General features: G+C 48.4%; 1 protein-coding gene across 1 annotated transcript in view; it reads left to right on the plus strand.

Moving 5' to 3' along the window:
• Positions 1–12,117, plus strand: part of LOC106610839 (ryanodine receptor 3) — a 161,675-nt gene that overhangs the window by 92,644 nt on the left and 56,914 nt on the right. Inside the window, exons 24-38 of the mRNA XM_082955486.1 lie at positions 94–253; positions 374–521; positions 616–818; positions 1,369–1,543; positions 1,891–2,099; positions 2,251–2,453; positions 2,603–2,672; positions 2,753–2,913; positions 3,022–3,187; positions 3,879–3,965; positions 4,096–4,322; positions 4,431–5,247; positions 5,471–5,671; positions 6,580–6,682; positions 7,411–7,545. Coding sequence (XP_082811612.1) covers positions 94–253; positions 374–521; positions 616–818; positions 1,369–1,543; positions 1,891–2,099; positions 2,251–2,453; positions 2,603–2,672; positions 2,753–2,913; positions 3,022–3,187; positions 3,879–3,965; positions 4,096–4,322; positions 4,431–5,247; positions 5,471–5,671; positions 6,580–6,682; positions 7,411–7,545 — 3,065 coding nt within the window. The remainder of the gene's footprint in view (positions 1–93; positions 254–373; positions 522–615; positions 819–1,368; positions 1,544–1,890; positions 2,100–2,250; positions 2,454–2,602; positions 2,673–2,752; positions 2,914–3,021; positions 3,188–3,878; positions 3,966–4,095; positions 4,323–4,430; positions 5,248–5,470; positions 5,672–6,579; positions 6,683–7,410; positions 7,546–12,117) is intronic.

The following is a 12,117-nucleotide window of genomic DNA, read 5'->3' on the forward strand; positions in this document are numbered from 1 at the left end:
GTTCCGGATAGGCTAGCACAAAGTAAGAAAAATCATGACAAATACTGTTTTGTCTAGGTAGTTAGACATTCTAATGTCTCGTCTTGTTTTAAGCTACATGATGTCGAATGGTTACAAGCCCACACCACTGGAGCTGTCTGATGTGAAGCTGACCCCAGGCCAGGAACTTCTGGTGGATAAACTGGCGGAGAACGCCCACAACGTGTGGGCCAAGGACAGGATCAAACAAGGATGGACCTATGGCATTCAGCAGGTAAAGCACACAGTCTTCTGTGAAAGCACTGCAGGTTTTGACCACAGCTCACGTACAGTAAACACACTGAAGGCTTTATAACTTTGGATAAAAGACTGTGCCCATCTGTGCTCAATGCAGGATGTGAAGAGCAAGCGGAACCCTCGCCTGGTGCCATATTCTTTATTAGACGAGCGCACTAAGAAGTCCAACAGGGACAGCCTCCGTGAGGCCATCCGCACTCTGATTGGATACGGATACAATATCGAACCTCCAGATCAGGAGGGCGGTAGGTTATCTTTACCACACGAAGCCATGTTGACATACACAGAACAGTACAAAACTTCCTGTGTTGATACTGTGGCCGTCTTCCCACCCAGCAGGCCATGCGGGGGACAGACTGAGCATCGACAAGATCCGTTTCTTCCGTGTGGAGAGGACGTACGCGGTGATGACGGGGAAGTGGTACTTTGAGTTTGACGTGGTGACAGGGGGAGACATGCGTGTGGGCTGGGCCAGACCTGGATGTAGGCCTGATGTAGAGCTGGGCACTGATGAGCTGGCCTTTGTCTTCGACGGATACAAGGTGAGCCCTCAACTCTCTATTCTACATGCTTATAGCGTTATTATCTAGGCACAAGGCGTGACCCAGATGCAGACACAGGAGGCAGATGGTTGGAGTCTTACAGTGTTTAATAATCCAAAGGGTTAGACAAGAGAACGGTCGTGGACAGGCAAAAAGGTCAAAACCAGATCAGAGTCCAGGAGGTACAGAGTGGCAGACAGGCTCGTGGTCAAAACCGAGAGGACTAGAAAAAGGAGAATAGCTAAAGGAGTACGGGAAAAACCACGCTGGTTGACTTGACTAAACATACAAGACGAACTGGCACAGATAGACAGGAAACACAGGGATAAATACACTGGGGAAAAGAAGCGACACCTGGAGGGGGTGGAGACCATCACAGGAACAGGTTTAACAGATCAGAGCGTGACAGTTATCTTTGGAAAATAGACACTTTATCATAGTTGATGACGGCATAGCTAGCCTGGAGAGTATGATTTGTGTATATCATAATAAATTACATTTTGATTAAGGATTGAGTCAGATTGTAGAGTTATTGTGTGTGTATATTCAGGGTCAACGTCTGAACATGGGCAGTCGTTTCTTTGGGCGGTGTTGGCACGCGGGGGACGTGGTGGGCTGTATGATCAACATGGAGGACAAGTCTATGATCTTCACCCTCAACGGAGAGATCCTCATCACCAACAAGGGCTCTGAGCTCTGCTTTGCCGACTTCGAGACGGAGGACGGTGAGTGTGTGAGACTGAAGACGGTGAGTGTATGTAAAGGACCTCTCTAAGCTCTGCCCCCTCTCTTGTCTCTGTGCCGTCAAATCACTGACAGACATGCTGCAAAATAAGTGAAAATAAGTGCCTCACCGTTATGAATTGACCTTCATATAATCTGACACTTGTAAATGGCTTTCATTAAAAGCTGGATTGATTTCCCCCTCCCCCTGATGTGTGGGTTCTTAGAATGAGAAGGGTAATGATGACAGTTGTTCTCACTCTTTTTCTCTCTCACACTCTTTTCTCTCTCACTCTTTCTCTCTCTCTCTCATTGACTCTCTCTTTCTCTCGCTCTCTCTGTTCCCCAGGTTTTATCCCAGTGTGTAGTCTGGGCCTGTCCCAGGTGGGTCGTATGAACCTGGGGAAGGACGCCAGTACCTTTAAGTACTACACCATGTGTGGCCTGCAGGAGGGCTTCGAACCCTTCGCCGTCAACATGAACCGTGAGGTCACCATGTGGTTCAGCAAACGCCTCCCCACCTTTGTCAATGTGCCAAAGAACCACAACCACATAATGGTAAGACCAAAAGGTCAATGACAAAATTGAAACGGTAATATACATGATATGTTGAGGTTCACAGAAGGTTTACCTTAAAGAACCAGTACGATATCTCACTTCTAAGATGGAGAATGGCTAAATCAGTTGTCCAAATACATCTCCATCCCAGGTGACCAGAATAGATGGCACCATCGACAGCCCTCCATGTCTGAAGGTGAGCCACAGGACGTTTGGGACCCAGAACAGTAACGGTGACATGGTGTACTGTCGACTGAGCATGCCCGTGGAGTTCCACTCCTTCTTCAAGACCAGCCCTGTCATGGACATGAACGGAGTGCATGAAGATCACGAGTCCCTCAAACTGAAACACAGGTCAGGCCTCTGAACACACATTCACTGTTGTACAACACTAACATCTGTATATGACACTGACAGTATTCAACTTTGTTTCTGTAAAATCGCTTTATCTTCTAACTTACAGTACATAAAGAAATGATTCAATGCTGATGTTTTCCTTGTAGACATCCATTGAAGTCTATGAGACACAGTCATGATGGAATAAGAGGAACAGATTACAGCAACATCAGCACGGTATGAAATTGATGATAAGCAGCTGATGATAGTTCAGGTGCCATGCAGTCAAGCTAACCTGCCACCATGTTGTCTTGCAGTACCACTACTCTGTCAGGGTGTTCGCTGGTCAGGATCCATCCTGTGTGTGGGTGGGCTGGGTCACCCCCGACTACCATTACTATAGCAACCACTTCAACCTCAGTAAGAACCGGATGGTGACGGTTACCCTGGGAGACCAGCGTGGGCGGGTCCATGAGAGGTAATCGTGTTGTTAAGGAAACCCTCATCCTCATGTCAGTATGAATAGTGATAAGCAACTAATCAGATACTATCTTCTTTTTCCTCTTCCTCCCTCACCATTCCCCAGTGTGAGGAGGAGTAACTGCTACATGGTGTGGGGTGGGGACGTCACCAGCTCAGGTCACTCGTCCAGTCGCAGTAATGTGGACCTGGAGATAGGCTGTCTCATTGACCTGGCCACTGGCCTGGTGACCTTCACTGGCAACGGCAAGGAGCTGGCCACCTCCTACCAGGTACTGTATAGCCAACTACACAATGTCTCTATTTAAGATGTCCACTGCACAGTCTACAATCTCGTATCACACTCTCTTCAGCCTCCTTCCTTCCTGCTGCTATCAGCCCTACAGTCTCTGTCCCATCAGTCAGTCTCTTATCAGAACTACACCATCTATTCTCTAAAAACAGATTTGCCTGTCCTGATCTCTTCATTACTCAGTGTGACAGTCACTCAGTCCCCACTGCCTCGGGCTCAGCAGCAGGGCAGGGGCTGTCTGTCCTGCCTGCCAGATCTCAGCTCAGTGTCTGGCTGTCTGTGTATGTACTCTCAAACCAGACAACAAAACCGCCCCTTTTAAAGGGCATGATCTTCTTAATTTCTCCCCTCGCAGAAACACGGCAAGCTTTTAAACTGTTCTGAGCCATCCTGCCAGCCTCTTCCCTAGTCCGTCTGACTGACACACACACACACACACACACACACACACACACACACACACACACACACACACACACACACACACACACACACACACACACACACACACACACACACACACACACACCGAGTCAGATAGCTCCAGAACATCATGCACTCTCAATGCTACTCTTTATAGTCCCCCTCTATACTGTAACTGCAGTATGGCCTCAATATGCCTTTTCTGTCTGCAAAGTTCTTATATTAGTGCTGTGCTCTTTCTTGACCAGGTGGAACCAAACACAAAGCTGTTTCCTGCTGTGTTTGTGCGACCGACCAGCCCCAACCTCTTCCAGTTTGAGCTGTCCAAGATAAAGGTAGAGTAACTCGATTTTAATCCCTCCTATCCACGTATGGCCCTGACTTGAAATCTATCCACCGTTTCTACTGGTATATCATCCATTGCGTGAACTACAATGTGCTCTGTGTGACCTCTGACCTCCACAGAATGCCATGCCCCTGTCAGCTGCCATCTTTAAGAGTGAGCATAAGAACCCAGTACCCCAGTGCCCTCCGAGGCTGGACATCCAGACCATCAACTCAGTGCTGTGGAGTCGCATGCCCAACACCTTCCTGAAGGTGGAGACGGCCAGGGTCAGTGAGAGACACGGCTGGGTGGTGCAGTGTCTGGAGCCCCTGCAGATGCTGGCTGTGCACATACCTGAGGAGAACAGGTAGACGTGCACACATACACAGATTGCACCACACACCCTGGTTGAGGACATAAGCACTCCTGTATACGTCCTCGCTCTGTTTAAACAGTATACTGACCTCCCCACCAGGTGTGTTGACATCATGGAGCTGTCTGAGCAGGAGGACTTGAGGAAGTTCCACTACCACACCCTGAAGCTGTACTGTGCCCTGTGTGCCCTGGGAAACACTCGCGTGGCACACGCCCTCTGCAGCCACCTGGACCAATCCCAGCTGCTCTACACCATCGACAACCAGTATCTGTCGGGCATGCTGCGCGAGGGCTTCTACAACATCCTGATCAGCATTCACCTGGAGACGGCCAAGGAGGCCCGCCTCATGATGAACAACGAGTTTATCATCCCCATCACCACCGAAACGCGCAGCATCCGCCTGTTCTCCGATGCCTCCAAGCACCACTCTCCTCCCGGGGTGGGCCTCAGTACCTCCCTGAAGCCCCGGCTCAGCTTCTACCCCCCCTGCTTCATCAGCACCAGGAGGGAGCAGCACCTGTACAGCCCCCAGATCCCCCTGGATGCCCTGAAGGAGAAGGCCATCACCATGCTGACCGAGGCCGTGCAGGGCGGTGGGCATCACATCAGGGACCCTGTAGGGGGCAGCGTGGAGTACCAGTTTGTGCCCATCCTGAGGCTGATTGGTACACTGCTCACCATGGGCGTGCTGGGCAGTCAGGATGTTCATAAGATCCTGCTCCTCATCGACCCCAACGTGTTTGTGGAGCATAGCGAGGAGGCCGTCGCCGTGGTGATGGAGGCCACAGAGAAGGAGGGGCTGACGGGCACCGAGGAGAAGGCGGTGGAGGCCGGGGAGGAGGAGGCGGCCAAAGAGGCCAAGCTGCCAATGAAAGGTCTGCTGGAGAAGAGGCTGCCTGAGCCAGTGAAACGACAGGTAACATGGCCACTGAGACTGAGACACTGGTTCTGCTAGGCTTTCAATCACATACTCTGCAAAAATCCACTGACATTTTATAGTCCACTTTAAAATCACTCAGCCATGTAATGTCTCTGTATCAATGCTTTCTCTTCTAATAAGTTCCCTGAAGATGTGTCATTTAGTGTCTGTGTCTCAATCCCAGCTGATATTATATGTGGAAACTGTGTTTGTCTGCTAGATGTGTGAGCTGCTGCACTACTTCTGTGACTGTGAGCTGAAGCATCGCATCGAGGCCATCGTGTCCTTCTCAGACAGCTTTGTCTCCAAGCTGCAGTACAACCAGAAGTTCAGGTACAACGAGCTGATGCTGGCCCTCAACATGTCTGCTGCCGTCACCGCCAAGAAGACCAAGGAGTTCCGCTCCCCTCCCCAAGAACAGGTACCACACTGAAATAGAAATAACCTAAAATGGCCTCCTAGTTAATGATGTAGGTTATGGGGTGTTTATCATCTCTCTCCTGTGGAGTTACAGTGTGGCAAAGTCACCGGCAAGCAGTTTTAGTCACAGACTCTCGGCCGTGGCCTTAAATCTGTGATTGAGTTAGGCTTTTTGAAATGCTGCCCACTTCATGACAACTGGGGTGACGGCAGACATCTGCGTGTGTTAACCTTGTTACATTTGTATTAGATAGAAGAGTTTGCACAATAACACAGAACAGGCTGCGGCTGAGACTACTGTTCTAAGCTAGCGAGCACGCACGCGCACGCACACCGCTACAAGGGCACATTGTTCTCATAAACCTCAGCGGCACTCTTTCCACCTCTCCACTCCAAACTCTAGTGAGTAGTGTGGGAGCATTCAGTCATTTATCTTCATTCATGGTTAATATATTTCTTCCTTTTCCTCAAATTCCCTTTGGTTTTGTATCAGTGGGTTCTTTCATTGTGGAGAGAGCTGCTCTGCTAGCCCGCAGTGACTGAGCGGCTTAGTGACTGTCTCTCTAACTGCTCCCCAAAGCTCTTTAATTTGAGTGTGTCCCTCCGCTGCCCAGCCTCAAGGCTGTGGGAATCCATCCCTGTCTGCTGTGCTATTGCCTCTGCCCGGGGCCACATCCAGGCTTTACAACCCCTCCATTTCCTCATCTACACAGCACGTCAGGGTCACTGCTCCCTGCTCACTTCAGCACTTTTCACAAACTTTAATGTCGTTTTACCTTCAGTCTCTATTACTGCATACAAGCTTGGTCGTAGTTGCTATTTTTTCTGAACTATATATGTATAAAATGCGTAAGCCCATTGCATACTACAGTCATGTGGCCTAAATGACAGTTTATGTGTGTGTTTCAGATTAACATGCTGTTGAACTTCAGTACGGGGGAGGACTGCCCGTGTCCAGAGGACATTCAGGAGGAGCTCTATGCCTTCCACAACGAGCTGCGGCTTCATTGTGGTAAAGAACACCATCAGGAAGGTTTATGTCTCCAGTCTGGACCTGAATATTATGACCTGCCATCTGACTAGGAATAAAAAATGAATGGCAGCATCACAGGGCCTGAGTGGGAAATGATACTGTAGAGATGAGCTGTGGGATTCATTGAAAACAAAACCGTCAACATGGCCAATGTTATTACTCACAGCAAATTGGACACAATACTTGTCCAAATAGGACTGGTGAAAACATCCCCTGCAAAAGTTATTATAATTGCATGTTTCATTTCACAAGCTATGTAATATAGTTAGTTCTCATCCTTGTAAATCTATGTTTATTGTCGGAGCTCCCCAGGTTCATTTGAATTACAGGGGGATGTTGTATTGGAGCTTCCTGTGTTTCTTTGCAGAAAGGACGGCTTCTATCTCTCTGCTGATGTGTTTTAGTTCACTGCCTCTCCAGATTGCTCTGACGTCTTGATGTTTTGCTAAATAATTGAAAAGGGCTGTACGTAGGGGGTACTATACCTATGTAATGTATTCTACAGTCATGCTGCACTTTTCTGACCTGCAGCAGCACCTTAGGATGGAGACTGCATGGAAAGAGAAAGGAAAGACAGAGGAAAACATTACACTAGCAAATGAAACCCTATGATACAGCTGACATGTGTTGCCCGATTGACCCCTAGGAAACGATATTTGTCCAGGAGTGTGATATCGATTTTATTCCTGTGCTGTGTGTTTATGTAGGAATCCCTATGGAGGAAGAGGAAGATGAGCAGGACACGTCTATTAAAGGTCGTCTGCTGGCCCTGGTCTACAAAATCAAAGGTCAACCTCTGAAGACTGAAGAGGAGCCCACGGAGCAGGAACAGCAAGCTCCCTGTAAGACTATACTATTAATATTACTCTTATCCTATGTCACGGCCAGCAATAACAGGAACTGGCGACTCTGAAACCCACCTTGTCCCTCTAGTCCCTGTAGTCCCTGAAGATAATACAGTCCCTCAGTAATAACATGTGTTTCCTAATAGACTCCTATAATAGGTTATCTCTCCAAAACAAGTCACTGTTTACTCGCTGTAACACAGGAGGTCGGGAAATTGAAAGGAGCAGGGTAGCTGTTGAATAGTGATGCTGGCATACAAGCCCTGTTTCATTTGTCTGGCATGTAGCACAGACACACAGTGGCAGTCATTTCCATTTCAATTTCTTTTTCAATGTTATTATGGTAATGCAGAGCCGGTAGAGGACGGCTGCTCCGCCTGGCAGTGAGGGGCATCTTCACTCAGTCCTGCTCTTCGACAGAGAGAGAGAGAAAACACTGCACTGATTTAACTCGGGCTTCTTTATCCCGATCTCTCACACACACACGCAGAGCACTGTACCAGTGTGAGTACAGTATGGAAATTGTCTGACATTCTAGATGTAAAATGTAATGTCAGAGGCTACTAATAAATGAACTGATTGCCGTTAATCAAAACACAATTAAAAATTCATACACTTCCCTCCCTGTCCTTCAGGACAAACCAATGCCACAACAATGTTTCACAATAGCAGAATCCTCAATATTATCAAGACAACTCTACATTTGTTGAAACAATTAATGATATATAGCAATTTCAGATCATTTTCCTACCATGTATCACCATAAAGCAATGCACTCACTGTTCTGAGATCAGTAAATCCAATATTTTGTGAAACAGGAAGATGAAAAACATGTTTGCACGCTTCCTGAAGATGGGTACAGCTCACTGCCTATAATAAGACTGCTGCTGGCATGGGCAACTGCCCAAATTGCGGCGGGTAAATGTGGCCTGAAATATGCACCTGTGAATGCAGATGGTTTAAGGCAATCTGTCCCCAGACAGTTAGACGGACCTTGATGTGGACCACATGAGACCCCACTATTGATCTCACAAGAGCGAGGAGATGAAAATAGACGTTGTGTATTTCCACTAAAATACTTTTCTTGCCCGTATTTTCTTGCCCGTATTGGCTGTTTTCTTCAGACATGATTGATTATAACTATGCTGTGTAACGGCAGACTGGGTACATGGTTCCACTGCTACTACCTCTGAATGAATTAGGAGTCCTGCAGGAGGGAGTGAAGAAGGAGTGAGAAAAGGAAAGGGTGCAATGCAGTGCTTTGATGCATCTACAAACGTGGGTAGACAACTCTGTGTTTCCACTGTTTTGGAGAAGTCCCACTAATCAACCTCCTACCTGAAACTCTACTTCCCCCCTCAGCCCACAGAGAGGCCTGATTCAGCATTGACCCAAACTCTCCTCTGCAGTCCCCATGTCCTCAGGATGAGGGGTCCAATTACATTTAGTCAGCTGTTTTATGGTCCCTCCACGGCCTCCAGTCTCTCCACATGCTCCTCTCCCCCAGGTTCCTCCCTCTGTCATCTCAGCTTCCCCGTGGGACCTTGAGAATACAGCAGGGGTCCTAAAGTCCACTGTAACTCCCATAGGATGCTGATCAGATCACAGGATAAAGGCAATAGCTCTGCCAAACTCGCTGACCTAGTATCTATCGGCCACATTCATTTATTGGTCCAATATTATTTGCTTCCTGTTGATTGGGCTATGTGAGATATAGTGTGAGCTGTAGTGTGGGTGCGAAGAGTTTCGCTCCACTGGGTCTGCCGGCTGACTGGCGTTTGTTCATCTTTGGAACTCTGTTGTCATTCCTGGCAGCTGAGACATGCGTGTCTTTATGTAATGAGAGATAGTCGTGACCGCCGCTACACACCGCCGCTACACACCGCCGCTACTCATCGCCGCTACACACCGCCGCTACACACCGCCGCTACCCACCGCCGCTACTCACCGCCGCTACACACCGCCGCTACACACCGCCGCTACCCACCGCCGCTACACACCGCCGCTACACACCGCCGCTACTCACCGCCGCTACGCACCGCCGCTACTCACCGCCGCTACCCACCGCCGCTACACACCGCCGCTACTCACCGCCGCTACACACCGCCGCTACTCACCGCCGCTACACACCGCCGCTACCCACCGCCGCTACACACCGCCGCCACACACCTCCACAGGCGTATCGATCTGGTTTTATTGAAGCCTTGAGGGTTCCCTTCATATGAGCTGTCCAAACTAGTGACTCAGTTAACCGGGAGGCAGCAGAAGATGCTAAATTACTATTAATACCTCTTACTCTCCCAGTGAGTCTCATTTTTACATAAGAGTGCTTCATGTGTGTTATACACAGACGGTGTTCTACTTGTTGCTGTGTGTTCTACACAGACAGTGTTCTACTTGTTGCTGTGTGTTCTACACAGACAGTGTTCTACTTGTTGCTGTGTGTTCTACACAGACAGTGTTCTACTTGTTGCTGTGTGTTCTACACAGACAGTGTTCTACTTGTTGCTGTGTGTTCTACACAGACAGTGTTCTACTTGTTGCTGTGTGTTCTACACAGACAGTGTTCTACTTGTTGCTGTGTGTTCTACACAGACAGTGTTCTACTTGTTGCTGTGTGTTCTACACAGACAGTGTTCTACTTGTTGCTGTGTGTTCTACACAGACAGTGTTCTACTTGTTGCTGTGTGTTCTACACAGACAGTGTTCTACTTGTTGCTGTGTGTTCTACACAGACAGTGTTCTACTTGTTGCTGTGTGTTCTACACAGACAGTGTTCTACTTGTAGCTGACTGATGCCCTGCGAAGGCACTCAAAGCCGGCAGAGAGAGAGAGAGCTGCTTCTAATTCAAGCTGTTATTTGCATCACTGAGCCAGGCTTCTGAATTGAGTCTTTGAATGGTTTCAATGGTGTCTCTTGCATGGTGACAATGGATAGAAGTGAGATCAGCTAGTCAAGTGCAATGTCTTTAACAGCAGTGTGAGGGGGATTTGTGAGCAGTGCAGGGCTGCTACTGAAGGGCCAGAAGAGCCCTGCTGTGTCTCTGGGGCAGACCTCTATAGATGGAGAAGGTCATTCTCTGTGCACAAGGACACACAGGCCAGAAGGCACTGCAGAGCTAAGATCAGCTAGGGCTGATACTGCAAGCAAGTCTCCGCTGGATAAAGAACATTTAAAAAGGCTCCCACTTAGAGTATTAGTAGCATCTAACATACTACCGTCTACTCTAGACGCTCTAGAATCAAACTGTTACAGACCTAGATCTATCCTACCCTGCCTTTCTAAGGTCTTCGAAAGCCAACAGATCACCGACCAGTTTGAATCCCACTGTACCTTCTCCGCTATGCAATCTGGTTTCCGAGCTGGTCATGGGTGCACCTCAGCCACGCTCAAGGTCCTAAACGATATCATAACCGCCATCGGTAAAAGACAATACTGTGCAGCCGTATTCATCGACCTGGCCAAGGCTTTCGACTCTGTCAATCACCACATTCTTATCGGCAGACTAAACAGCCTTGGTTTCTCAAATGACTGCCTCACCTGGTTCACCAACTACTTCTCAGACAGATTTCAGTGTGTCAAATCGGAGGGCCTGTTGTCCGGACCTCTGGCAGTCTCTATGGGGGTGCCACAGGGTTAAATTCTCGGGCCGACACTTTTCTCTGTATACATCAATGATGTCACTCTTGCTGCTGGTGATTCTCTGATACACCTCTATGCAGACGACACCATTCTGTATACTTCTGGCCCTTTGGACTCTGTGTTAACTAACCTCCAGACGAGCTTTAATACAATACGACTCTCCTTCCGTGGACCCCAACTGCTCTTAAATGCAAGTAAAACTAAATGCATGCTCTTCAACCGATCGCTACCCGCACCTGCCCGCCCGTGCAGCATCACTACTCTGGACGGTTCTGACTTAGAATATGTGGACAAATACCTAGGTGTCTGGTTAGACTGTAAACTCTCCTTCCAGACTCACATTAAGCATCTCCAATCCAAAATTAAATCTAGAATCGGCTTCCTATTTCGCATCCAGCATCCTGCTGCCAAACATACCCTCGTAAAACTGACTATCCTACCGATCCTTGACTTCGGCGATGTCATTTACAAAATAGCCTCCAACACTCTACTCAGCAAAATGGATGCAGTCTATCAAAGTGCCATCCGTTTTGTCACCAAAGCCCCATATACTACCCACCACTGCGACCTGTATTCTCTCGTTGGCTGGCCCTCGCTTCATATTCGTCGCCAAACCCACTGGCTCCAGGTCATCTATAAGTCTTTGCTAGTTAAAGCCCCGCCTTATCTCAGATCACTGGTCACCATAGCAGCACCCACCCGTAGCACATGCTCCAGCAGGTATATTTCACTAGTCACCCCCAAAGCCTATTACTCCTTTGGCCACCTTTCCTTCCAGTTCTCTGCTGCCAATGACTAGAACGAATTGCAAAAATCACTGAAGCTGGAGACTCATATCTCCCTCACTAACTTTAAGCATCAGCTGTCAGAGCAGCTCACAGATCACTGCACCTGTACATAGCCTATCCAACTACCTCATCCCCATA

Source organism: Salmo salar, chromosome 09 (genome assembly GCF_965601325.2).
Source record: "Salmo salar chromosome 09, fSalSal1, whole genome shotgun sequence".
Taxonomy (NCBI): domain Eukaryota; kingdom Metazoa; phylum Chordata; class Actinopteri; order Salmoniformes; family Salmonidae; genus Salmo; species Salmo salar.